Here is a 27,975-nt window from a genome sequence, read left to right as displayed (position 1 = left end):
TATAAAAGAAGTATCCCAACCTGTGTGATGTCAAGTATTACACTTGGCTCTATTTTACAAGAAAATGAACTGGAAACTATTTCTTCTGAAGTCCAGAAAAAGCTTGAAAATTTTCTTGATTTGAAGAATCATGTTGTTCTAAGTTTGGAAGGTGAAATACAAAAAATTAGAGCTGACTATGGTGAGTATGAACAGCAAACTGTGTGTGAAAAGATATTATGTTATTCCACTCAATAGTTAACCTATTCAATACTTTGGTATGGTAGCTTTCTTAATTGAACTTTTTGATCACATGCTACCATATTTTGTATTTCAGTTTTGCTCTCACTTTTGGTTTATGTCCTCGCTAGTTATGGACATTCATGGAACTACTAAAACAATAGTTTGAACATGCAAATATGATTCAACTCTATGAATTCTGTTTAGTGATCTTGTGTTCAGAGTAGCTTAATGACCTTTTATGAATTGCTCATTTTATAGTATATAACTAACTTAACTTTGTAATTTATATTAACCATAACAATATTTTGTAGAACAAAAATGCTATGAATTGGACAAGAAATTCATTGAGAGTGCAAGTCGCTTAGATAGTGAAGCAACTCAGAATGAAAAAGCGACGACACGATGCAATGACCTTGGTATTGTGAAATCAGTTTTCTTTTCTGCTGTTGCATTTCTATGTGTAAATTATAATTTTTGTCATGTTATAATAAAAGCCATAATCATTCTCCTCAACACTGAACCAAAGAAAAAATATTTTTGAACATTATCTATACGGTACGGTATGTTTATGTTTTTTTAAGTTTGTTAGTTAAGCATTTATTATGAAATTTAAACTTTCACTTCTGCTGTGTGGCTGTTTGCCTTAAATAGTAGTTTTTACCTTAACTGATTTAACTAAATTTTCATTATATATCATACTGTTTACTCTTTGTCTCAAGCCTTTTGTAGACCTCAAATACCAACTTAGTTTCAGAGAGATTTTATTGAAATAATATGTTTTTGTGTGTTTTTTTTTAGAAAAGGAATTAACAGAACTTCAGGCACATTGCAATGATGCAGAAAAAATGTTGCATGATTGCCAAAAGGAAAATGTGGCCTTAAACAGAGTCAAGGACAACTGGGATGAAGATCGGCTTGCTTTGCAACATACCATTGAAAAACGTGACCTTGAAATCGCTCGTCTAAATGGTACGTTTAATGAAAAAGTTCTTTTGACTTATATGCGTACAAATTTGTATTCCGTTGTTGGGGATGACTGGATATTCCAATGGATTGTATAAAATATTGAAATCTTTAATTTAAGAAATGTACAGTGCTTTAATATTGTGCAGTTTTTAAGACATTCTTAATCACACATCATTGAATGTTTCAGAGGAGTGGTCTTCTGTTTCTGAGAGACTGCGAGAAGCAACCAACACCAAAAATGAGTTGCAGGTAAGTTTTCCTGACTTTGGACAGTTTCTATTGCATTGTAGTAACTACATACAAGGTTGTTTTTCTTACCTCTAATTTCACTCATTATCTATGAAACCAACAAGTACAGTTTAACATAAAATATTTTGATGTTTTGATGACTAGGGGTATTCCACAGTTCCTACTGCTCGAGTTCTTGCACTGTTCTGAAATAACTGTGACAGCAAATTATTATAATATATATCAATGTTGTTACAGTTGAAGCTCGATGAGGTATCTAGCACTGAAGTGACGTCACTATATCATACTAAAAGAATTGAGCAGGAAAAGGACCTGCTTGTTCAGCAAAACGAGCAACTAACGAAAGATTTAAACCAAAAAACGACGGAATTGCTTGCATTTAACAAAGAAAAGGTATCTGGAGTATATATAATGTGAAGCTTGCAACCTACAATCAAGGCATCAAATCGTGCATTTTTAACCTTGTCATACATTTGTTTTAAGGGAAGTGAGTTGATATCTCTTCGATCACAACTTGACTTGACTAGTGATGAAAATAAGCAGTTGAGAACCATGGTGGATTCCTTCAAGAAAAATGAGACCGCAATGCAGGAAAAAATTAATGAACTCCAAGAAAAAACTTCCAAGGTTTGGCAAAAAAGTTTTTTTGTTGTTATAAATATGTCATTGGGTTATATTTGAGCTAAGAAACTTATTTTGAAAATACGTTTATTGCTTGAGCCCATTTAAAACTTGTTTCAATCAAAAAATGAGACAAGCTCTTTTAAAAAAATTTGAAAAGTCAAAAACTGGGTGAAGTTTAACACAGATTTAACCTTTTAAAACAGACAGTGGAAAATTACCATTCCATGGAGGAGCTGCATCGCAATGAACTCCAGTCACAATCTCGTCTGGCTGAGCTCTATAAGCAGTCCGCAAATGATGCAGAGAAGAAATCCGATGAACTTCTTTCAGCCGTAGAGGAACTTCAAGATCTTGTGAAATCAAATGCAGAGAGTGAGAGAATTATGTTGATTAGAAGGTTATGGCGGATTTTATCTCAACCAGCAATTTTGCTGGCTGGGTTTATATAAAAAGTGTAGCGTCTGCAAAGCAACATTATCCAATACTTGAATCTACGTGGCTACGTGTGACAGTCAGTTATTATTATTTATCTGAAATTCTCCATGAAATTTCTTGTTATTACAAGAAATCAAGTAAAAGTGTGATTAAAAAACCTATTATACACCGTTTAGTATCCACCCAGTTGCAAGGCGATTTACTGATGTGTAAATACATAATTTGTGTTCAGAAAGCGATGATTTGAAGCAACAGGTACTCCAGGCTGAAAAGAAGACTCAAGAACATTTCAAAGAAAGTGAAAGGTGAAGAATTGCCTGGCTTGATAACTCAGTGATTTTGGATATTGTCTAATTAAGAAATGCTCTAGCACATAACTTTTACATCAATTTTTACTTTGGTGGAGTTGTTTCACTTGTTTGATAATAATGTTCTGGTGTTGCAGGTTAAGATTGGAGCTGGAAAGAGCAAACGACCTGATTTCTGCCAATAAAAGACGAGAGTTGAGCTACGAAGAGCTGTCCGAGATGTGCCCCACTGCTGCCATGACGAGCAAGTTCATAAAGTCGGGCATGACCCTCACGCAAGTGGGTACTAGAGGTGTTTTTATCGATTCAAAGGTCAAAAAACATTTTTTTTTTTGGTTTTTGTTTCAACGCAGAAAAATTTTAAATGTTAAATTGTTTCTCTATGGTGTCTCCTAGGTATGATCCAACTGACCTAGGATGCGCAAGTGTGAAGTGTTTTCATTGGTTCAATATAAAATAGACAATTGTTTTGGTTTATTAAACCACATTTAAGCGTTGAAGCGTCATAATTGTGTATCTATCCATTTCCGTAGATATACTCTCAGTACGTTGAACAAACCGACGAAGTTATTGTTTTGAAAGAAGAAAACAAGAGGTTGAATGAAGCCATGGACGCCATCTTGGAAGTAGGTTTAACGTCTTCATATATAAATACTCAAAATTATAATTTATACTGCCTGTTTTTAAAAACCATATATCGTATCTAGACAACGGAACGTTGCCGTCGTAATGGCTTTCTTCTATAATGGCTTTTCGGTACCCAGTACTGTTGTGCACTCACTAACAGCAGCATTGAATTTCAAAATCACTTCGAAGGAACTGAACGCCAAAGCTCCTTTGCTCAAGCGCCAACGCGAGGACTACGAGCGCGCGCTGGTCACCATAAACCAGCTGACGCAACAGACGGACGAGGCGGCTGTGGACTTCCAGCATATCAGACAAGAGGCGGACGACGCCACGCGAAGGAGCGATCACTTGAAACGAGACAATGAGCGACTGCGCAAGGAAACAAGCGACTTGGCGAAACAAGTAAAATCTATTTTGTTTCATGTTTTGGTACATTTTGCGTTTATTTCAATTTCTCCTACAACACGCATTGGTGAAAATTGTAGTTTCTAGGTTAATTTCACGCGTAACCAGCGTTTGCTCAAGGAGATCAAATTGTTGTGTTTCTACAAATAAACAAACCCTATTTAGTAACGAACGCTTTTTCTCAAAGCTACGTTTTGTTACCCTGGAATAAACCACAAGCATACGAAACTAAGCAACAACACGGCATTCCGTCGTGTCACGAAAGCGAAAACTTCCAACTGCCATGGATTATTATCAAGCCTTTTGAAAGTGCTGTTGAAGTTGTTGGCAGTTTTCCTTTTCTTTCAAATGCTCGAAGACTGCAAGATGATGTCTAGCCGTTTCCCATTTTTGTTTTTTTCACCATGATCTGCGTTCACATGATAAACGCCATGTTGTTAGGTGGCATCATTTGCTTCTACTTAAACAACGTAGTCTCTCCATCGAAACTGCATGAAAGCCCTCTTGATTCTATTTGAATAAACTGAAGATGATCTAGTTTTAGCAGATCAAAGCGATTTTTAGCTGTTTATGATTGAACTAATTCCTGTGAAAATAAATCCGTTTGTATTACAAGACATGCAACCGAGTCGTTCGTATCAAGCATTGTTGTGGGTTTGACACCTGTCAGAGAATATTTTCTTTTCTTGAAGTTCTCTTCAAAATTTTTTTTCTTTCAGGTCCGCTTCCTTCTGAAAGAAGTTGAGGAGTTGCGAGGTCGTGAGATCTTGATGTCTCCGCAGAAGTACGGAGAGAGGTCCCTTCTAGTGGTCAACGATGACGGATCTTGTAATGACGTCAGTAGCTCCTCTGAGCTCATATCCCAAACCCTGGTGACATTCAAAGACATATCGGAGTTGCAAGAACAAAATCAGAAGTTATTGGGCGTAAGTTGTGAATGCAGTCATTGGTTCTAGTAAAACTCCATCGCAGCCTATAACTTGCATCGATTTTACTCTTTCAGGTTATTCGTAAGCTGAGTGAAGATCAAGAAAAGGCCGAGCAAAGCGGAGTTGATGAGAAGACGAAAGCTCTTCAGGATGAATTGGAAACTGCTGGAGAGGATTTGGAACGTTTGAGAGAGGACAGACTGCGCCAGACCACCCTGATAGAGACCATCATTCGCCAGAGGGATATGTACCGGGTGCTTTTGGCACAAAACCCTTCGGTAACTGCTTGCTAACTCCATGCTCGTTTAGCTTAAAATAAAGGTCTAGTTGCGCTTTTGAAAACGAAAATTTTCATTTTATCAAGCGTGTTTTGTAGAACTACTGACTTTTTTTACATTACAAACCTTATTAGATTTGTGACTTCTTTGACTACTAAGATAGCAGTTACATCATTTACGGTTTCACAGCGAGCTGGTGATCCCATTTTCAAATAACAAACAATATTTATATCTTACACTGGTAACACCGCAACCCCATGCGTGCATTACCTTCACCTGGCCATCTATCATCCTCGAAGCAGAGTTGAGTTGACGAGAGCTTCCATTTCAGGGTGGCTTGCCGCCGAGCATGTTGGCGAGTCCGTCTCTTCTTGTGGACACAAGTATGGCATCGACCGGTTCCCGGACTCCAACTACTCCCAAGAGCCGGTTTCCGATCAAGAGTCCGGATGTTACAAATGCCGAGAACACCCGAAAAGCGCTGGTGCAATTGCAGGAGGAGTACACTGAGTACAAGAAGGAGGTCTTGGACAATAACAAGTGAGTTTTGCAATGGATCTGCAAAAATTGGTAGCCACTTTAACAAGTCGAAATTCTGCCACTGAAATTGACTACAATGCAACCGCCAACCAATCAGAACGTGTTATAAGAGGCTACCGTCCAATTGTGACCCTTCTAGCACTCATCCAGAGAGTTAATACTTGTTTTGAACTTTATTTGGTAATTACAGAAGAAAAAGAGCAATAGCAGTGGTGAGAATCGAACACGCGTCAATGAAATGAATACTTTCTAGCCCTAACCCTAACCCCTAAGCCAACCAGCTGACAAAAAATCCATCACTTAATTTGCTTTTTATGATGTTCTTTTTGCCATTTTTTACGTCACTTAAACCGTAGCTTATGATTGGTTGGCGGTTTCATTCTAGTCAATTTCAGTGGCAGAATTTCGACTTGTTAAAGTGGCTACCGCAAAAATTACTCACAGCAGCAAAACGTCATGAATATTATATCTCATCTAGAACTTTTCTGATCACGAAGGCTATTAATTAAATTATATGTATTATTGCATTGCAATGAACCCGTCCCACCGGTCTGACACTACAAAGAGAGGCATGGGTGCGTCTCAACCGTCACTACGGCTTTTCCGCTCAACCATGCACCAATGGATAATGGTTTCTTCTACTTGTAAATGTGGTGCTGAGGAACAGATTGCTGACCACATCATCAACGATTGTACCATCTTCAAGCCACCTAATGGAGTGGAAGATCTGCCTGTCTTGAATGATGAAACAAAAGACTGGCAGCTCTCTAGCAGTCTTCCAGCTTAGTCCGGGAGCATCGTGAATCTGGGGTGGTAAAAGGATAGATCCTCGTCCCCAGAGGCTCACTCGACGACGACAATAAACGTTTTGAAATCGCTTTTCTAACACTTTTTAGCCTACATACAGTAATTCCAGTTAGTTTTCGCATTCATGCTGTGATCATGGTGCATGACCTTGGCAGAAATTTATTTTGGAAGCTCTGTTTAACTGTGTACAACAAAACATGCAAAGTGTTTTCAAAAGACGCACGCATGAACAAATTAATAGCGTATTTGTAAGTAAATTTTCATGAAACAGAAATTTTGAAGATTAAAATTTTTTATTTTATATTGAATTTCAAAACTTATTCAAAAGGTCTGGACAACCGAAATCAGGGTTAGCTTATACCTTCAAGACGTAAGAAAACCCTAAAAAAACTTGTCTGAGCGTAGCGGGCCCTCTCTATGCTCAGATGTGATGAGTTTACTTTTTCAGGGTATATGATAAAAAGATTGAAGATCTTCGAAACGAGCTGTCACACCAGAAGGCCAACTGCGCCAAGTTTGACGCCCAGTTGGAGTTTTCAAAGGAGCGTTACAATATGGTTAAGAATAACGTCGACAGCAGCAAAAAGGTAAGAGATTTGTGTACTTTCCAAACAGCAAAGTCTGTCATTTTTACTTTGATTTAACGTCTGCTGACGTTGAATCAATGTAAAAATAAAGCAGACATTAAAACAATTTTCGGTAAAACAATTTTCTTTAAACCAAACTTCGGTAATACCTGAGTCCTGCCAGTCTCACCTCAAAATAGCGTCGATTTCCTTACAGGAGGCAGATGCTTTACGCGCCAAGAACAGCCAACTGTACGGGATGGTGACGTCACACGAACGGAACGTATCGAACCTCAACGCTGAGTTGAACGCGGCTGGGGAAGCGAATGCCAAAGTACAGGTCGGTGGTCATTTTGTTTTTTGTGTTTCACAATGACCTTGGATCGAATCTCACCGTAATCAACATGTTGAAGGTTGTGTTTTGTGTTTCGTCAACACACCTGGTAGATCTTTGTGTAAACTGTACAAGAGGAGTGAGAACAATTTTCCAACCAGAAAAACACAACGTTTCCGCATTATGACGTCATGCATCGCACCATGTTGTTTACGACAGAACGGTCAACATCATCGTCATCATGAACAATTTGTGTAAATTCTTTATTTCCCAAACTTTTTGATTACGCGACCCTATTTTTGAAAATAATTTTCTAAGGGCCTTGTAATTTGTTTGGAGATCATAAAAGCATGATTTGCGACCCCATTTGGGGTCGTGGCTCATAATTTGGGAAGCTCTGCTTTACATGACTTTTGTTTAAATATCATGGCTGCTATACAGTGATTGAAAACAAATGTACGAGAACAAAATTCGCTTCAAAATATGTATGTACATTGTACAACTTAAAGTGTTCTCACCACTCGGCTGCATAGCCGAGTGGTGAGAACACTGGAACGGCAATCGAGAGGGCGCCGGTTCGACACCGCTCAAGAGCATGCGGCTGTGTCTGTGGCAAGACACTTTAAGGCATGCCTGAAGGTGGACACGAAGATTGGCTTCCTTGCCTTCCCGTCCACTTAATCTAAATCTTCAACCACCGGGTGAAAGCCTGGATACGACAAACGAAAAAACAAAATTTAAGATTACCATCGCCGCAATGTATTTCCAGGCTAAGCTGAGAACTATCAAGCAAGAGCTTGAAATCAGCAGACGGGCTGAAGATCGGTTGTCTGCGGAAAACGAGTCGTTACAGCGGGAGCAAAGAAACCAAACTGTGCTGCTCAATAACCTTCAAAAGATGCTGCAAAGCATGGAAGAACAAGCTTTTGAGGTGAAGTTCGTGTGGTCAGTTGCACTTAATTCCGTGAAATGTCGATAATTTCATGGTGAGAGGAACCGATTAATGGATCAGAGATGAAACGAAACAATCATTTTTTTAATTTGCGGATTATCAATTTGTTTTGCTGTAAATACTGTAGTTTAACCGTTAATTTTTTTGGTGGAGTTGTGAGAACGTCTATGCGACGTTCGAAAGGACGTGGGTTCGACACCGCTCCAGAGCACGCGACAGTGTCTCGGCAATGACACTTAATGGCATACCAAAATAAGGATCAGCTGACGAGAAGACCACACGGTCCTTCCCTGCTTTCTATTGTTTGGCTTCTATAATCGCAATGTACGGTGTGTTCTCACAACGTGTGCAGAAGAAAATGTGATTATTATTGTTACTTGTTTTGTCATTTGCATGCACGTACTGGCTAGCCTACTCGTGTCGTCATCCCAGGCGTCGCCTCGCTGACAACGTCGCTTAATTGCAGGTCAAATCCCAGCTCAACACCAGGGTGGAGGGCCAGGAGAGGGAGATTAAATCCTTGCGACAAAACTCACACAACGTTGCTCAGACCAAGCAAGACGAAATTCAGGCAAACGACTAGATCTCTTAAAGTTGTAGATTCTTTTTAAAGAAGTTTTTCTTTTTGTAAAAGTTTATCATGTCAATGTAGTTTTACATTTGCTGGAGTAATGAGTTTAAATTGCCAAGAGGAATCTGTTCCAGCTCACAAATTCCTTCTTTTTACTTAGCTTCAATGTCTGGCTTGTGTTTAGATTCATAGAGCACAAAACAGTAACTAAAATTTAGAATGCGTTGTTTTTATGTTACAGAGCGTGGAAAAACAGCTGTACGTTGTGCAGAAGCAGTACGACGCTGAGCGTCTCAAAGCAGTTCAACTGAACTACGATCTCAACACTGCCAAAGCGACCATTGATTCTTTGGAGCGCGAAAGAGATGACTCCAAAGCTAAACTAACAGCTGTTGAAGATCGCCTGTCCCGTGCGGCCGGCGGTCATCAGATGGTATGCGTCCGCCATTTCATAAATAGTTTTTTTGTGCGTTGCAGGAATACAGTAGCTAGGCTGCTGTGGGTCTTGCAACTTGTTCCTAATTGAAATTTTTTTACATTTTTTTTCTGTTTTTGTAAGAATAGATGTTTGATTTGCGAAAATACCGCTTGTTTGTCGCTTTCCCAGATACTAGTGTTAGACTGCCACCACTAGAAATAGAATAGAAGCAAAGTCTTAGTTTTAAATGATATTTTAACTTATCTTTTTATGACTACTTCAGTGTTGCTTCGTAACAGCTGACTTTTTGCTTTCATTGTTTTTTTTTCATGACTCAAAAATTCAAAAATGGCATCCTAATTTCGATCTGTTACTATCACCGCTACCCACCCAGCTAAACTTACCATTTTTATATCCTTTCCACGCTTAGCTACATCTAGAAATGGCAACACTTGTTAATTGAGTTCCTACGATTGTGATTTTACCGATTAGCTTCTAGACGTCCAGACAGCAAATCAATCGTTTGTTACATTTTTACATTGATTTACGTTTGCAGACGTTAAATCAATGTAAAAAAACGATTGATTTACTGTATGGGAAGTGACCAGCGTGGGCTTTCATGGAATGCTGTTTTTAACTTCACGCAGGTTGGTGCCGAGACAAGTTCTAGCGATGACCGGGAGACCATCAGTATTTTAAGAGAGGAATTGAAAGAGAAGACTTTGGAAGTAACTACATTAGAAGTTAGGTTGGACAAGGCCAAACAGCACGCTGCCCATTTTAACGATGTCGCCAAAGCTGCCGAAGAGAGCTTGAAGCAGGTAAGGCACAACCTAACGTGTTTAGACTAATTTCAAAGAATCAACCGTGGGAATATTCGTAGTCGCATAATTACGTTTGTCAATTTTCTGCTTGGTGTCAATGGGCGTCCTAACCATGAAACAAAACGTAATTATTGGGAAATTTGTTTCAGAAATATCAAATCAGATTAAAAATATGTTCCTCTAGTAGTTTTTGTCTTACAGATTTCTAAGACATAATCGTGCTCAGTTTTTGGTTTTGAATTTGATTGTTCATTCAATCAATACCTAAATTAATTACCAATTTAGCCAAAGTAGTTTAATCCGGTTTGAACCAGCTTTATGTAACGTCACTTTCACAGAATAGCGATGCGCATCAAGAGCTTCTCGCTTCTCTCCAACATCGCCTTGAACAAGGCAACCAGCAGATAGTGACATTGGAACAGCGTCTCGTCGAAGTCGAAGAGGAAAACAGTCTTCTGAAAAATGAGAAATACAAAGTGACCGGTAACTTGCTTGGCTGCTTCCTAAACAACACTTTTAATCATTCAGTATTCAAAAGTGGGTTCACTTTGTGTCACGCAAGAGTTGAAGCTATTCCTAATAATTCATACTGTAATTTCTTGTGAAGATTGATTCTTTGAAACGTATTTTTGAGCTTCCTTTACGCTTATCAATGAGGTTTTAAATTCCTTACTTACTAAACGTGCATGTTTGAATTTGTCTTAAAAGTAAAATGTTAAACATTTGAATGTATACTCAGGTGAGGTAGAAAAGCAGACGTCAGAGCTACGTAAGCAGCTTACGTCAGTACAATCTGAACTGGAAGATGCGATACGTCGTCGTAACGAGGCAGTGAGGAATGAACAGGTCGCCATGGAAGACTTGAAACAACAGGTGCGTCCATTGGTCTTGTACTCAACAATGCGAGAGTCGATAAAGCAAGCTTACATCTTACGCTTGTTTTAAACTGAATAGTGAATAATAACTTATTTAGCCCTTTATCCGGGAAAAAGTTGTCATTTTTACGTCTGGCAACGTTGTAACGACGTAAAATGGCAACTTTTTTTGTCTGGATACACCTAGTCACTTGCCTCTGGCGCATCATCTTTTTTTGCACTTGTTCATATTCTGCTTTTTGCGCTCACAGCCGTCATTCACTTTGCACAGGTCTCGAAAGCTGAAGCGGCGTGCGATAACTACCAGAGGGAAATGATACTCCATGCCACCGCTATGCAGCAGCTTATCCAACTCAAGGTGAGAAAACTCTGTTTGTTTTCAAGCAGTTTTGTTTGCTTCTTTTGGGTTGAATCATGACGACTTTCGGTTTAACTAATTTTTTTGCGCAGGAAAACGCCAAGACTTTTGAAAGCGAGTTGGAGAAGGAAAGGCATCTCGCTTTTTCACTTGAAGAGAGCTTGCGCGAGAAGACAGAGTCTTGGGATAGTTTGGAGGAAAAACTGAAATTGGAAACACAGCTACAAAAACAAAGATACTCTGGTGTGGCGCTTGAAAGCTTTTAACAATTCTTTTTCAGAAAAGTATTTTTGTATGTCTCTTCTTGCATCAAACGTGAAGGTAAATTTGAGCCCAGTTTTACTTTCCAGACATGGAAGAACAGAACAAGATTCTTCACGATCAAATCCAGTCTCTGAGTACTCGCTTGGTTGACTTGCAAAGCAAGCAAGCGGTACCTTCTCCGGCGAAAGGCACGCAACTTTTCTTGTCACGTGATCCCGTTGCTATGGCAGTGACGTCAGCCGAAAGTGGAAATGCGAACGAGTCTGATCAGCAACTGCTCGACGTGATCAAATTCTTGAGACGTGAGAAGGAAATTGCTGACACTAAATCAGAGGTGAAGTCGGTTATGAAAAGCTTTCGATTAGCACTAAAGAAGTTGATAAGATTCGTGTGTTCTTTGTGCTCCACAAACATAAAAAATAATTTAAAGTACTTCAATAAATTAGCACTATGTAGGCCACGCCCACGTGATGATAGACAGCAGTCAGATTTTCAGTGGTGAGATACTGTCCCTCTAATCTGATGGGTGTGCCTTTCTCCTTGCAGTTTTACTGCAATAAACGTTCATTTGCGTTTGAAACGTGACAATATGATATGGCGTTGCAAATTAAAACAGAATAATGCAAGCACAGTAGTGACTTTTGGAAAGCTCATGGTGAGACCTAGATATGTATCTGTTTATCATGTATCATCGCATAAAAAGGTACATTTTCATCAAATTGATCTTTTTTCAGTTGACACAATCGGAGACTACCCGCCTCAAGCAGAAGCTCCTTCAACTTCAGAAGCATCTTTCTGAATCCCAGGAGAAAATAGAAACAGAACAAAAGCAAATTCAGGTAATGCGACGGACGTTAAAAATACCGGCTGTGAAAGTGTAATACCGAATTTTTTTCCCTTTTACAGTTAGACTTCTTCAGAGAAAAACAACTGGTAGATAAGAACGTGTCACCTTTTATTAGCGACGTAGTCCCACTATGATGAGAACCTTAGCTTCCATGTTGATCGCTTGGTAACCAAGCAAAGCCCACCTTCTAATGGTTGCACCTAAAAGAAGAGTATTTTTTTCTCAATGATCGAATTGATCTTTTTCAATTCTTTAATTTTTCATTGTAATTATTTGTTCATTTCATAGTTTTCATCACAATCATAGTGAGGCTGTGATGAAAATGAATTTCATTAATATTGAACAATCCTTCTTGAGGAAACGTAACAGAAATAAAGAAGGTTATGAAGGAGCTATTTCTTTAACTGTTTTTGAAACAAAACCTCAGGAGTTGGAAGGGAAGCTGGTAGCGATGGCAGCGATGAAGCGGGAGTTGGCGATCATGCAGTCTACAGAGGAAAACAACAGGAAGCTGCGAAGCGAGCGGGACAGGCTGGATGGGGATCTTCAAGCGTCCAACTCTAGGATAGCTCAACTTCAAGGAGACCTTGCTCCTCTTCTAGCAAAGAACAGGGAGCTTGCGGCACAAACGACCGCCCTACAGGTTCCTTATGCCACATTTTATGTACCGGTACTGATTTACTGCTGTTTGATACTTTTACAAGCAATTTTTTCAAACAAAGGCATTACTATTACTAATAGTTACTAGTTAATATAGCAATTCGCAGATGGTTCTATATCAGCTATTATATGATAACACTAAGTACTAAGTAGTCCTACTCATGTACTAAGAAAGGTTATGCTTAAATGCCAAAGATTAACACTAAGTACTAATGGCGAGTGTTTAACATCTTGTTACATCGTTTCAATCTCACTAGACGTTGAAATATTGTAGGAATGGCAATTATTTCTAATTAGGAAAGCCCTTGATGCCGGTGGTGGTGGAGCGACTCACCAAAGGAGAACGAAATATTTGTTACCTCATTTTTTCTTTGTGCATCGTTGGTACAAATTGTTCGAAGTCTGTTGAACACTTTCTACAATTCGGTGACATGCGTGTTAGTTTACATCAGTCCAACATCGGCAGACGTTGAATTTACATTATTGGACAACTACTGGTCCATCACTTCAAGATACCGCATTGTCATTTTTGACATCTCTCACATCATCTTCACTCTTCAGGGAGAAAAGAAAGTCCTCCAAGAAGAAGCAGAGCGATGGAAAGAGAGAGTGCAACAGATGACACAATCGCCGAGGAGGCAAGATCCAGAGGAGTACCGTCGTCTTATCCAGGAGAAATCCTCTCTTGCAGCCGAAGTCGACTCCTTGAACAAGGAGTTGACCACACTCAAGTACGCTTAAACAACTTTCAAAACGTTCAATTACATCGTTTCAACGTTTCTTGTGATAAATGTGTGTTTCATTTTTTCCTGTCTTTAACCACACTGCAGTATATAACTTTGTAAATTTTATTTTGTATGTTATTCGCTCTGAGGATGCGCATTGTCATGGTGCGTAAAACGTCAGTGAAGCAATAAACCAACCTGTTTGTTGTTGCTTTTACTTTCATCAGATGAACGTTGCAACTAGTGCTAGCAACGAAGCACATTCGGTCGATTTTGTGACATGACGGCCAAACAGTCACACACGTATCTCTCAATAACAGCTGCTGTGATAATGAAATTGAACGACAAAAGAATATTTTTTACTGTTTTTGTCAAGAGCACGTAACAAAGATGTTATTTCTGGGTGTGCCTCTTTATATTATGATTAATGATACAAAAACTGCGTTGCTTGGAATCGTCTGCTGATAGTTAAACAACCTTCCTACCAAAACTGGAGAAACGTAACCAAGAATGCTTGTAATCTTTTGTATTTTTACTTCACTAGATCCGAGATTTCGACAGTCAAGGGCCAAGTCAGGACGATGGAAGTTACACTGCAAGCTGCTAATGCAGCATCGGAGAAACTCAACAGCGAAGTGAAATCGAGAGAAGAAGAAGTTTCCAGATGCAAAACTGAACTTGAAGAGAAGCTACAAACAATCAACCGGGTTTGTAAAGTTTGTTTTTGATTTTGATAAACAAAAACTGCTGCCACTAAATGCTGCATTGCAACATTGTGTGAATATTGAAACGCGTGGATTAATCTTTTTCAACTCTTATACCTGCTGCTAATAATATATCGACAGAACCTGATCTCTGGTCCAGTTCTATAGCTCTGGTGTTATTCATCAGTCTTAACCTTCTAATTCTATCGCAGATACGAAGAGTGGGTAGGAAGTTTAAAGTTCAATACGAAGATTTGCTCAAGCAACAGAAGGACAGGGTAATGCGTTTGATTTCTTTAACATAAAGTGTTTTTTTCCACAAAATTGACATTTAGCAATGTTAAATCAGCGTTAAAATATTGGATGTTGTAGGTGGCTTGAAAGTGCTGAAATTCGTGCACAGAAATTTTACATTATTATTTATCATTAGATTGTATGTTATTATATATTCTTTCCTTAATGCCAAGGAGGATTAAGAATCAGTACTCACTTTTGAAAACTTTTGGATATATGTGACCGCGTGTACCGATTCGGAGGCGTACACTCTAACCATTAATCCACCGAGCCATCAACCTTAAAGAGTCAGTCACTTCAGGAAGAAGCAGAGAAGAAAGCGGAAGAGGAAAAACCGAAGGAGCAGGAGCAAAGTTCTGGGGACTCTTTGAAGATGGAGGAGACGGCCACCGCTTTAAGAGAAGCAGAGGGTAGTTTGGCAGAGGAGAAAGCCCGTCTTCAGGCTCTTAGTCAGGAGTTAGCTCGTTCCCAAGAGGAAAATAAGAACATTAAAGCTCAGCTGGAAGAAGCAAACAAGAAGGTTAGTTTTTGTTTATTAAATGGCATCGTTTCTTGTGACGTAATTCTGTTGTGGTCTTAAACGTGACGTTATTCAGTTTTGCTTAACTATTTAAATTTGGCATGTGGTGATTGGACAGTGGAAGGCTTACTGATATTGTGGCGCTCAAATTGTGCTGACAGCAAGGAAGAACATAACCTTTTCACAATTCAAGCATAGAAATAACAATATCATTTGTAACACGCCACATCGATACTGTAAACTAACTGTCAAATACAACTTTTCGGTAAACTTTGAACTTTCGTGATTTCGTCATCTTGTATTGGGTTTACTGGTCGTTCCAATGTCTGGAACTGAAACGTTACGTAGGAAATACCGATATCTGTTTGAACTGAGTCATCAGATCACAATTTTGAAGCAAATTCATCTACAGCTCAGTGTGGCCGGACAGTCGCAGTCGGAATTGCAGGGAGAAAATTTTGCTCTCAGATCGCAGAGCGAAGAACGATCCAAGACATTGGCTGAATCCAAGGTAATACTTCAACGTGTTATCATTTTGGCATGAGTTTATTGGCGTGCTGGTGTTTATTGGCTTGGTTGTGTTTTGCATATTCTAGATTTCTAGAATCTAGCCTGTATTCTACAGTAGTACTTTAGTGTCCAGCGTATAGTGTAAAAAATGAATAAATGTTGTATTTCTTCAGTAGTTCAGACAGCGTTTTTTTGTGTTTGTCTCTGTCTTTCTGCCCAAATCCTAATTGTCTGAGGGTGGTCCTGGACAGGTCGCTCACTTACTGTCAACATTTGGACTCACTACGCAAAAGATGTCCACACGCACAGCTTTGCTAAGGCGTCTGGTCGGCTCAGGCTGGTGAGCCGGTGTTGACACCTTGCGCAACGCCACCATTGCGCTAGTTTACGCTTCAGCAGAATACTGTACTGTGCACCTGTCGCAGCGCTCGCTGCCATCAAATTAACACTGCCATAAATGACGCCTTGTGTATCATGACTGGATGCCTGTGACTAACACCATCGGACAATTTCCCTGTCCTCGCAGGCATACAACCAGCTGAGCTTCGTCGCGAAGAAGCCATCCTCTTCCTGTCTCTTTCTCGCCGCGCTACGAAGCCCCACTTGCTCCTGGTCTCTACGAGTCTGTATGCGAGCAACCTCGGTGATTGAAATCGAGACACCCATTTGTAAAGGTCGCACAACTCTTGATAAAAACCGCAAAATACCAATCCATCAGTGCGGCTACCTGGGCGGACCACCAATGGAGCTCGGAGTGGAAGACGAACTCCTTAAGACTCCTATGTTTCATCTCCGACGCCGGCCCCCATCAAACCGGAATGCTTTTGCCAAGGAAGGCCTGGGTGCGGTTCAACTGCTTGCGCACTGACGTCGGACTATTCCGCTCCAACATGCACAGATGAAGAACCGCTCCGCCTGCGATCTGTGAGTGTTGGATGGAGGAACAAACTGCAGACCACACCATCCGCAACTGCGCCATTTACCATGCGCCAAATGGTATGCGTGGTCTGCATGAACTGGATGACGAATCAATTCAGTGGCTGCTCGACACTTGCCCAAACATCTAGACCGAGTCGCCGCCACTTCCCATGGGTGGTAAAAGGCAGAGCCTCTCGACCCCTGGAGTGGCGAAGAAGGTTCATACACAGAAGAGAAAAAACGTTTTTTGTTTTTGTTTTTACTAAGTTTAGCTGAAGATTCTCGAAAACGAGTTTTCAAGTAATAATTTTGTTTTAGAAACAAATTGACGACATGACGGAGAAAGAGAAGAAATTCAGTAAATTATTGACACTTGCCAAAGGACAGATCGAAAAGCTCCGAAAAGATAACCAGGTAACTTTTGCAAAATGTCGTTATTTTTACGTTAGTTTGACATCGTAAAGCTTACAATTTTTATAAAAAATCAAGATAAAACTCGATTCAATCGATTTTCTTCCGCACACCTTGAGCGGTTTATTTTGTTTTCATGATATAATTTTATTTACCCGACACTTGTGTCCACAGGAAGCGGTAAAGGAACGAGAACGATTACAAGAAGAATTAAAGAAAATTGAAAATGAACGCAAATCTGAGGTCGAACAGAGAGCCGAACTACAAGCTAAGGTAGAAGCCTAAAACAGCAGGATTGTTTCACTTTTCCCCGATCTTATCTTGCTTTTTTGTTTAAATTTTCTATTTAAAGTAAGTTGTGTGCAGTGTGTGTGGATGGATGATACACAACTTTTGAATATGTAGTTGTTGTATTGTGCTCCTGTTACTTCTATCATGCTTTTGTCATGCTTTATAACTGTGTATTTTTTTCTGTACTTGCTGCAGTGGCAGTTCGGGTGCAAAATTTGGAAGTCGAGATGATTTTTCGCTGAATCAACATCAGTAAACAATCATTTCATGTTCTGCTGTACCGGATTTGCTAATGGGGTCAGGCTTAGGTTAATCTTGAAAACAAAAGCGTGTTTGAATTTCGTAAATTTATTTAAGGATTTTAAATGGTTTTCGAGTTTAGGTTTACAAGTCAAACAAAATCATCTCGGTTTGGAAACTTGTATAATTTATTGACAAAGCTTTCGTCACCGTAAAGGCGGCTTCTTTAGTGTCCGGTTTGGGTCAATTACAAAGGTTTCTTTTTCCACTTGTCTAAAAAATCCCCCCACGTTTATCTGAATGAGATTTCTTTTGTCAGATCGAAGAGTTACAGCGCCAATTGACGGAAGGCCGAGCCACGATACATTCCGGGCCAATCCAAGCAGCTGAGCGGAAAGCCGCCAACATCAGACCGATATCAGCACAGCGAGTCAATCAAGTCACACCGATGCGTGTGACTCGAACCGCTCGCGTCATGCCCGAGCCACAGCAAGAAGCGCAGGATACTGATCGGCCTGGTAACGCAAACCAACGTTTTAAAAAGGACATTTTTGCAGCGGATCACTCTCTAAATTGTCATGTAGTATCTAAGATTTTATGATTTCAATTCAAAGCAATAAAATCTCATTTCTTTGTTTTTTGCATCATATCAAAACATTGCTATATCCTGTGACCACTGACCAGTGTGACTAAATCTTATTTCTTGATACAATAAACATAAGTAACAAAGAAAATCTCACTAAAGCGACCTTCTTTATTTTATTATGTTGTTTACAGTCTGAATTGTGTGATCGTTTGAGTAGTCAATGTCTTCATTATTTTAGTTTGCAAGTGACGTAATTTATTTCATTGTAGGACCATCTTCAGTCGCCCAAGCCGCGTCATCGTCCACACAAGTCACAGGTTAGTTAGATAGTTACGTCGGTTACAACATCGATTACAACAAGCTTGCCACGATACCAATTCCAGTCAGCAAATCAGTCTTCTTTTACATTAGATCGACGTTTTTTGCGACAGACGTTGAATAAGTTACGGTACGTAAAGCAAGGCTGACTTTCGTATGGAAAATGCTTGTACAGCTGATAATTGCTACCTTCACAACAATTAGCTGTGCAGTATTACTCAACGATTTCGCTTGCAAGTGATAAACCCCCAAAATCTTAGTCACTGTTTAGTGTTTACCCTCCTTGGTATGGTAGTTTTACCGCCACAGTAAAGTCTCACTTGTTTAGACGTTTCGCTAACATTTCTATTTTTTCAGTCGCTGCTTCAATGCCATCAGTTGTGTCAATGTCCAGTCACACGACAGCGCTAGTGTATCCAATGAGTCCAGCCCGTCAGCAGCAACAACAACAACAACAGCAGCACGTCGGTAGCTCTGTCGCTCCAGCCCAAGCCATGCCCCAGCCGGAAGCATCGAGTGAAACAGCGACCGTCGCTGAGAGCGACCATGCCATCGTGTCGTCGTCTGATGACCAAACAGTGCAAGAAGAGGTGACCAGCTCATGTCTATTCGCAATCTTTTCGACACCGATTTTTTTTACAGCAATTAACCCTCTTGAAACGGGGGTGGGTCGGTTTTGACCCAAGTTATGCTTCATCAAACTTAAGCTTTATTTTTTCCATTTCACTTCCACCAATCGATTGAAATTTTAAGCCAATGCATGTTTCATTAATACAACGCAAAGTTACGTTTCTTTCATCCAACACACAGGGATCATCGGCCGCTGTATCGACAGTTGTTGTGAGCTCCGCCAGCGCCGTGGAAGCTGAGGCCTCGTCGTCGAGTGCACCGAGGTTTGTCGCTCCTTCAAGCAGCGCAGCAGCCAATGCTCCTCCCGCTAACCCTACCCGCCCATTCCACCCGGTGAGTCCTTTGAAAGAATTGGCCCAAAAAGCCTAAAGGTAAAAGAGTTAAGGGGTCGCAGTTTAGAGTTTAGGGGTCGCAGTTTAGAGTTTAGGGATGTGAGTTTAGGGGTCGCATCCTAGGCATAAAACCTGGATACGATCTTTAAACTAAAGTTAGCTATATGGTAATAAAGTAAAAGCAGAAAACGAATCAATAGCTTCTTTTCCTTGGTCTGAACCTTAAAACATTTGACCAGGCTAACATTCCAAATAACTTAGTATTTCAATAAAATTTAATTTTTATTGTGGAACCGGCTTTCTTCCATTAGGAATCGTCAGCACAACTGAGTCGAAACAAAATTAGCCTACAATATAAAGAAATGTCAGCACAACTGGACCAAAAAACAAAAGAAAAATTACATTTTAATTAGATAAAAATGCTTATGACCTCCATATTCTTTTCTTTATTTCTTCCTTTTCTTCATTGTTTTAGCAAAAACGCAACTATCGAATATTACAATTTCAATTTGACCTAGCTTGAGCAAGTAACGGCAAACACTTGAAAATTCAAATAAAATTTACTAAGCAGGAGTATTACAGAAATACTATGTCGGTGAAATCTAGAATAAACGCTTCTATTACATCATCATGCTGAACTTGCAATTATGCAAAAAGGTAAAGCAATCAATGTGGCAGAAATAGGTGACAAGGTTTGGAAAAACTAGAAAAAAACATATCTACGATCAAAAGTGGGAAAAACTAACTGGAAAAGGTGATCTTGTACTATGACATTTCCTCAAATGGGCGATCTACCTGATACACAAAGCAATCACTAAGAAAACAAATGAATAGCTTTTTTTCCTTAGTCTGAATCTTAAAAAAAAAAAAGGTTCAGACTAAGGAAAAAAAGCTATTGGTTTGTTTTCTTAATGATTGCTTTCTGTATTAGGTAGATCGCCCATTTGAGGAAGTGTCATAGTACCAGATCACCTTTTCCAGTTAGTTTTTCCCACTTTTGAAAGTAAAAGCAGCATTCAATACCAGCGAGGATTTGATAGAAACCAGCACAATTTATATTTCTTGTTGCTTCATTAGCCAGTTCCATCTCGAATGTTTATGAATCAATTGCAGAGTCAAAAGCGCACTCATGAAGATGCTGAAGAGGTCAACGTGGTGGTGCAACCATCACGAAGTGTCCCTGGAAGCAGCAGGGAAGCTCAGGTATCCATCAGTGTGTTGATTCGTTTAATGATGGCTCTGTGAGAATAAGACATTCAATTAATTCCTTTTTTTAAATGTGATGTTAAACCGTGTAGTTTTATATGTATGTGATATATTTGATGTTTTTCTACTCAATTACATCGTCGAACTAAGCTATTACTACACTGTTGCAACGTATTTCAATAAAATTTCGTATTGACACAAACGTTGCAGGTGGTTGAAAGTGGTCAGTGTGGTCACGTGTCATCATTTGATCATCATTTGTGTAGGTTGCCGTTGCCCCCCTGCCGAAGCGTCAACGTCCTGACCAATCAAGCGAGAGTGTCCCACTGGTGACCCCCTCAACTGCTCCCGTTCCCCCGACCAGATCAGTTTCCAGCGAGGTGAGACTTGCCATTTTTGCCGAAATTACTTCAGCCTGATGACTACCCAGACAGTAAATCAGTCGATTTTTACGTCTGCAGACATTGAATCAACGTAAAAAATCAACGTTTGATTTTCTGTGTGACTACGCGCTGTGTTTACTGCCATTTCTTTGAGTTTCTTTGGTAACGTTTGCGATTTTACGTTTATTCAACGTTCAGCAACGTTAAAGCGCCCGCAACAGGTAAAGTAAGTTAAAACATGTAACCGCAGCAACCTTTCATACCGACAGTGGAAAGAAGAATAGAGCACGCAGCTGTTTCAGTCTAGTTGGCCTCACATCGTACACTCAGCTAAATTTCTCCGCAAAACGCAAACTTTCCAGAATATCGCCCGCTAGCCTGTTAACCATTTTCAAACATGTTTTCCATTAAGTTTGCCACACAGGATTCCACAATCTGCAGCCGAGCCTTAATGCCGAAGCGAAAGCTGTTCAGATCTTCACCAGCCCCTGCCAGCCACGGCACCATGCTCGGTAAATCTTTAAAGCTGAAGCGACTTCCAGTCGAAGTTAAGACCCCGCAGCTACAGGAAGTTACGTCAGGCAGCGAAGTTTTTAGCGAAGGTTCAGACTGTGAAGTGACGTCATGTAGCGCTTCCCATAATGCAATGTTCAACTCTAAGCGCCATGGAAAGGTGATTGTTTGTAGAGTTCATGACAAGAGAACTCTCAGACAGCAAAATCCGTCATTTTTACATTGATTCAACGTCTGCAGACGTTGAATCAATGTAAAAATGACGAATTTTGTTGTCTGGGATGTCTTCATTTCAATCTGTTTTTCGATTTCATAAAACTTCGTGAGACGATCGTGAAAATAAGTAATTCTCCAATTACATTTTTTAATAACAATGTCTCTCACAAAATATCGAGCTCCATTGTCTATTGAAGCACGAGCTCAGTGAAACATCATGAGACGAATGTTTGGAGAGAACAAGTTTTGTTCTAAAATTTCAGACTTACAAATGAATTGAAGACCCGGGTTGAAGAACTACTTAAGTCCAAAATACGACTTTTAAGAGCAAGTTAAAGTTCTTTCCACGTTTAATCTCTTATTTTTATGCAAACACCAGCGTATGTTATAGCGAAATTAAGCCTTTTTTTGAATTAAGTTTGTGCGAGGACATGCGTTGACCATCGTACAACTTATTTTTAGTGATAACTCAATTTCTGTAAAATGTGAGTATAGTTCTATAGTCGCATGACATGCCATGTTTTTTTCTTTTAATATGCTTCACACTCAGCTGAAAAACGAGTCTTCTACATTCTACAAGTCAGCAGTTGCGAGTTTTTTTTGTTTGTTTGTCGTATCCAGGCTTACACCCGGTGGTTGAAGATTTAGATTAAGTGGACGGGAAGGCAAGGAAGCCAATCTTCGTGTCCACCTTCAGGCATGCCTTCAAGTGTCCTGCCACAGACACAGCCGCATGCTCTTGAGTGGTGTCGAACCGGCGCCCTTTCGATTGCCGTTTCAGTGTTCTCACCACTCGGCTATGCAGCCGACGAAGTTGCGAGTTGAGCTAATGGCAGTTGAGCAAGTGACAACTGAGCTAGTAACGTTTCAGCAAGTGGCCGAAGTTGGCAAATGATGAAACTGAGCAAGTAACAACTGAGTAAGCCGAAACTTGGCATGTCACAAGTCAGTAAATTCAGTTTAGCAAGCGATGACCAAGCAAGTCCGAACTAAGCAAGTAAATCCCATTTACTGACTTGGACAGCAGCAGAAATGGACCTGCTGAGTTGTCGCATGCCGAGTGGCCTTATGTCCGCTGAAAAGAGTTAGCCTGTGCAAACACCAGTTCTTGTTTTGCAGATTTCAACGGGAGCAGAACGGCAGCCAGATCAGTCTCTTCAAGAAGACATGCCGGATGTTGGCAGCCAGGTAGAGGAACAACCACAGGAACAAGAAGAAGGTAAGTATTTTGATCAAAAATGTGCTTTTTGTTATTTAGGAAGGATTTTTTTTGTTTTGCGTTTAAAATCGACGTCGAGTCAATGCACAGTACAATGTAAACTTTAAATTACACTGCATGGTGAAATTTGTAAGCTGCAGTTTCTTGTATTTTTTGGCAGCTTTCGAGGTCACTGAAGAGGGACAATTGGTGGTTGAAGAAGTCAGCCAATCACAGCAAGTTGCCGAAGTCATTGACCAATCAGATGCATTCACGTACCAGGAAGTTGCAACGTCGTCCGTGAATCGACCGGAAGCAGATGTTATTGTGCTCTCCAGCGATTCTGGCGGGGAAAATGAGCTTGAACTTCCGGTAAGTGAACCCTATCCATTTTTAGTTATAATTTTTGTTTTGTATTTAAATTATAAATTCTAGATTTTGTGATTAAATTTTTCGACTTTAACTGAACACAATAGTCGCACAGCGCGAACCCTCCCCTTGGCTAGATCATATGCTCGAATGTTAGTCACTCCCTAATATTCCTGCTTTGGTCGGCTCTTATAACCAGAGAAAGTCATCGTTCAAACTTGCATCAGCAGCATTTTAAAGCACAGCGGGGTTCAGGTAATTGCGTTTACTTAAATGTTGGTTTGCCAGTGGTTAGTGTTTGTGTCTTCATCAACAGGATGCTGACGATGACAGGATGAATGATGATGAAGAACAAGATGAGGAAGAGATGTCGGAAGAGACAGATAGTGAGTAATGGATGATTTTAATTCTCGGATGATATGTCAATGCACTACATTCATCGCAAACTATAGTTTGACTTTAAAACTACACAATTAAAAATGAAGTGTATTAACCATTTTCATTCAAGAAGCTTTTTATCATTTGTAACGCGTAGCTTGATTTGAGAGTTTATCGTCTGTAGTAATTCTCATCATTTAAAAGCTTTCTAGACCTTTCTTAGCCGAGTCACTACTTTTTGTAAGCAAAACTTCTTCCTTTCAGCCCAGAACGGAGCCTCATCCTCAACACGCCCAGAGACACAGACCGTTCAACCATCACTGCAACCGAACTTTCCTACGAACAGTCTTCCCTATCTCTTCCTGCCCCAGGATTCCTCCAGACATCGGCTTTCTGGTCGTCCTGCTCCTCTCACTCCTGGCATCGTCCCACCGGTGAGACATCTCTCATGCTCCAAATTAAAAAGATTAATATATTTTTGCTATAAAACTATATATTTTTTCATTTGCGGTCTGAATTTAAAACTTGTCAAAACATCAGTTCATCTTCTTGCCACTTCAGTTGAGAAGTAACAAGCCACCAAAATTGGTCTTTTTCACGTAGGTTCAACGTCTGCAGACGTTGTTTAGGCGACATTATTCCGATGTGCTTTGATATTCATATGAACCTGCAGGTTGAAGACTTTTTAAGCAAACATCGATTTAAAGCGCTGCCTTACCAAAGATGTTTAAATTTGGGTTTTAAAGGCTTCTTTACCATTAACCTTATGAGCCCATATAATCTTTCATGCATTTCCGTTTCAGCCTACCGATGATGGCGACGGAATTGTCCCCTGTACACCGACACTTATCCAGCACCGACACGACGAGAGCTACCAGGCCATCAGCTCCCCACGCGTTCCGCCGGGTGGCGCTTCGCGCTTCCAGTTTGAAGATCTGTCGCAAGCGCCGACATCCTTTGCTGCAGTACCCGGAGGTAGCTTGATGATTTTGTTCGTGTTGCAAATGAAATCGCTCATTGCTTAGATGGAAGTTCATGTTGCATCGATGTAAAATCGTAAACTGATTGGAAAAACTTTTTTTTTACATCAATGCAATGACGATTACAGTATTTCTGACCTGCACTTCTTCGGCTTTATAAAGAGAGAATCTATCTTGTTGCAAACCCCAGTAAATGCTTTGGTTCTCTTGTGATTAAGCATCTTCAATTCCCAAATAAAGAAATTACCGAAAAAAGTGACAGGCTTTATTGCATATAGTATCCTATATAGCTCTGGGTGCACACCTGGCGTCCTCATCACGACTATCAAAAAAAGGCAAATGACATTTATCGGGCATGTCTACCGCAAACGCGGAATTGAACACTCGGCAATGATGGGCGACTTCCTGGTCAGAGGCACCGGGGGCGTCCACGTTTGGAAATCTTCAAAAATCTTTTAACATGGACAAACCAAAATTTTGAAAACCTAATTAGAACTATGGACAATCGATCGTTGTGGAGACTCACGGTAGCCGACGCCTTATTCAGGCTTGGCCGATGATGATGATCCTATATATTGATATACTTATTCCTTTGTACGATCAAAACCAGCAACAACACCCTAGTTTAATGCCAACAACATTTTTCCTCCAGGCTTGGCATCTGTCGACAACACACTGATGGATCTTGCTGGTGCGAGCGATGAATGCGTAAGGAACGTGCCAAGCATCCCATCGTCGTCATCGGCTGGCTTCCTGGCTGGCAACGTTGGCGCTGAGATAAGCGACGCTCAGCCGTCCAACTCCGGTGTAAGTTATTTCCATTTTCAATATGCCAGAACCTTTCGCTTTGCCATACGACTACTTTCGTTTCTGTTCAGTACCCAACATTGGAAGGAAAGCGTTTTAGGCTACAATGTACTGAACTACACCTTTTTGCGCACGCCGAAACTGCCTGACTTGCAAAGCGTCCAAACAACAAATCAGTAGATGGGATAACGGACACAGCGCTATATTACCAATGCATTATTGTGATTTCGGATATTGAATCCTCTTCAGTACAGTTTCCTTATCAATAAAATTTTCTTCATAAGTTTTAATCATCTCCTCATCCTCCACTTTTCTTCATAAACTTTTTCTTCATACTGAAGAGAATTCAATATCTGAAATCGCGATCTCGAACATGATAAATTGATGTTATTTGGGCTTTGTCGTACACTTACCTTATACAATTATACATATGGGCCGGGAGGCGAGAATGAGATTTCCGAATGCAATATTTTGTATTTGCAGAATGCGGCGGTCAGCAGCAGCATACAGGAGGAGGAACTAGGAGAAAGCGAAGAGTGAGTCGATCTTTCACTGATCGTGTTTAGAGTAAACTCGGAAACGAAAATTTACAAAAAGTGACGAGAAATACATGAAAAATTATTTTTTGTGCTCACGTTCAATTGTATTAAGACTTGGTTGTCGAGTCCAGTGAGCAACGAAGGAACTGCACCTCGACTCCCGGAAGACGGTGTTTTTTCTCTCCAACCTGACCTGTCATGTATTAACACCCCGACGGATCCGCACATTAATATTAATGGGTTCTATGAATGCATGAAATTGTACCGATTTAGAGTATCACTAGTACAGTGATATCTAAAGAGGAGGATGCGAAGGCTTTTGTTACGTCTGACCATAAAAGGGCTTCTGTTTATCGTAAAATGACAATTGGCATCGATAGTAATTTAAGAAACCTTGGTATGATAACCTGCATTGCGCTATGAGCATCAGGCCTGGATATTCACTGCATGCTCACAGTTACTTGATAATTCATCTACTCGTCCGTACATTTGTTTTACACTTAGCCTACTACAAAGGCTTTGTTAAGAAAAACAGCTTATTGGTAACCTTTCAACTGTGTTTCTAAAGAAGTATTCTCTAAATTATACTCTATGTAATATTTGCTAACTGTCTTCTGTAACAACCGACTGTACTAGCAGCACTACACAACTTTCTGTAAGTAAAAAATAGCGACATGCTTAACGCGGTACCAAGTACCGCCCTTCTAGTGTCGTGAGAAAAGGCAATCGCTGCGAGCCTTCGTACCCCCCTTTTTAGATATACCTGCACTGGTATTCAGGGTTGCCAGTTCCACTGTTTGCCTGTGGTATTGGGCTAGTTTTGTTTCCTAGTCGCGGGAAGGCTTCAGCAACTGCGTGTGAGCAAGAAATGTAACCAACATTTCTTGATAATCTTTTTATTCCAGGTTAGAATCAGCCAATCCCACCAACCAGGAAGTTGCAAGTGACGCACGTGAGGCTTCAAGTATCCCATCCAATACCTTCAGAGGAAGACGAAGACTGCGCGTCATAGGTGAGACTTTGACTACGCTTGGTTCACGAGAGAATGTGAGGTTTGATGAACAATTTGTGTGTTGTCCATTTACCTCTTCTTTGGTGATTACCTGCATATCGTAGATGTTTCTTGTCTCATGACGAGCCAAACCAACTGTGAACAGCAATCGAAGGCCCTTTTCTTTGCCATATATGTGGGGTTTGTTTCGTTTGAGTCACTTAAAGTAGGCGTTGAAGCATGTTATATTTTTTATGATTGAAATCTATTAAATCAAACGTAGTTGAGGATCCTGCTGAGGGTGAAACAAACTGTTAGGTTTTTAGAAGATTAGCAGCTATGTTTAATTTAAATCGCTTGACTTAGCTCTTTTGGTTAGCATTGGGCACTTTTTTATGATGATAATGCTCCACTTTATTGGTGGACATGTGAGTGAGTTCTCATTATTTTCCCAACATCCCAGGTGCTCCCAGAGCCTCTCGTGGGCGTGGAGGAGGAAGTGGTCCTTCTACATCCAACCAGCAATGATGTTTTACGAAATTGAGAAAAACGTATCCTGGAGGAGGACACAAAGGCAATAAGGATGCAAGGCTTTCTCGCCAGAATCACTGCCGGATCAGCAATTTTTGTTCATGCAACAACCCTGCCTTTTGTTTTGACTACTTTTTCAGTTTTTCGCTTTTCTGACGTTTATTAGTTACGATGCTTAACGGGTTAAAGGTCAAAATTTTCAGTTTTTCTCAACTAAAATCTGCTGTTAATTGCAAGTTCTTCCATGCGGGTAGTTGCTTGTGCATCGCTGAGGAATAATTGTGCTTTGTGTAGTCATTGTAAATACAATCGTTGATGCAATCGTG

The 27,975-nt window shown here is 40.2% G+C and overlaps 1 protein-coding gene across 1 annotated transcript; it reads left to right on the top strand.

Annotated features, from left to right (window-relative positions):
* Window positions 1-27: 27 nt before the first annotated feature.
* On the top strand, window positions 28-27,975 carry LOC145783337 (nucleoprotein TPR-like). The gene is made up of 50 exons (XM_082595187.1): window positions 28-181; window positions 534-638; window positions 1,021-1,191; window positions 1,376-1,437; window positions 1,675-1,830; window positions 1,921-2,064; window positions 2,265-2,433; window positions 2,729-2,801; window positions 2,942-3,083; window positions 3,338-3,430; window positions 3,621-3,833; window positions 4,556-4,762; window positions 4,840-5,043; window positions 5,375-5,583; window positions 6,839-6,977; window positions 7,174-7,296; window positions 8,060-8,221; window positions 8,709-8,813; window positions 9,055-9,246; window positions 9,879-10,052; window positions 10,394-10,538; window positions 10,795-10,928; window positions 11,202-11,288; window positions 11,381-11,531; window positions 11,639-11,886; window positions 12,287-12,391; window positions 12,827-13,042; window positions 13,621-13,790; window positions 14,329-14,491; window positions 14,701-14,766; window positions 15,084-15,302; window positions 15,715-15,813; window positions 17,049-17,144; window positions 17,316-17,414; window positions 17,992-18,190; window positions 18,540-18,575; window positions 18,934-19,166; window positions 19,387-19,539; window positions 20,652-20,753; window positions 21,011-21,124; window positions 21,552-21,800; window positions 22,976-23,075; window positions 23,236-23,426; window positions 23,740-23,809; window positions 24,066-24,235; window positions 24,605-24,776; window positions 25,434-25,588; window positions 26,072-26,124; window positions 27,033-27,139; window positions 27,582-27,975. The coding sequence occupies exons 1-50, from the start codon at window positions 28-30 to the stop codon at window positions 27,644-27,646; spliced, it is 7,164 nt and encodes a 2,387-aa protein (XP_082451313.1). The 3' UTR covers window positions 27,647-27,975.

Source organism: Aplidium turbinatum, chromosome 14 (assembly GCF_918807975.1).
Source record: "Aplidium turbinatum chromosome 14, kaAplTurb1.1, whole genome shotgun sequence".
NCBI lineage: Eukaryota > Metazoa > Chordata > Ascidiacea > Aplousobranchia > Polyclinidae > Aplidium > Aplidium turbinatum.
Note: the sequence above shows the minus strand (reverse complement) of the source record. Positions and strands in the feature narration are given on the sequence as shown.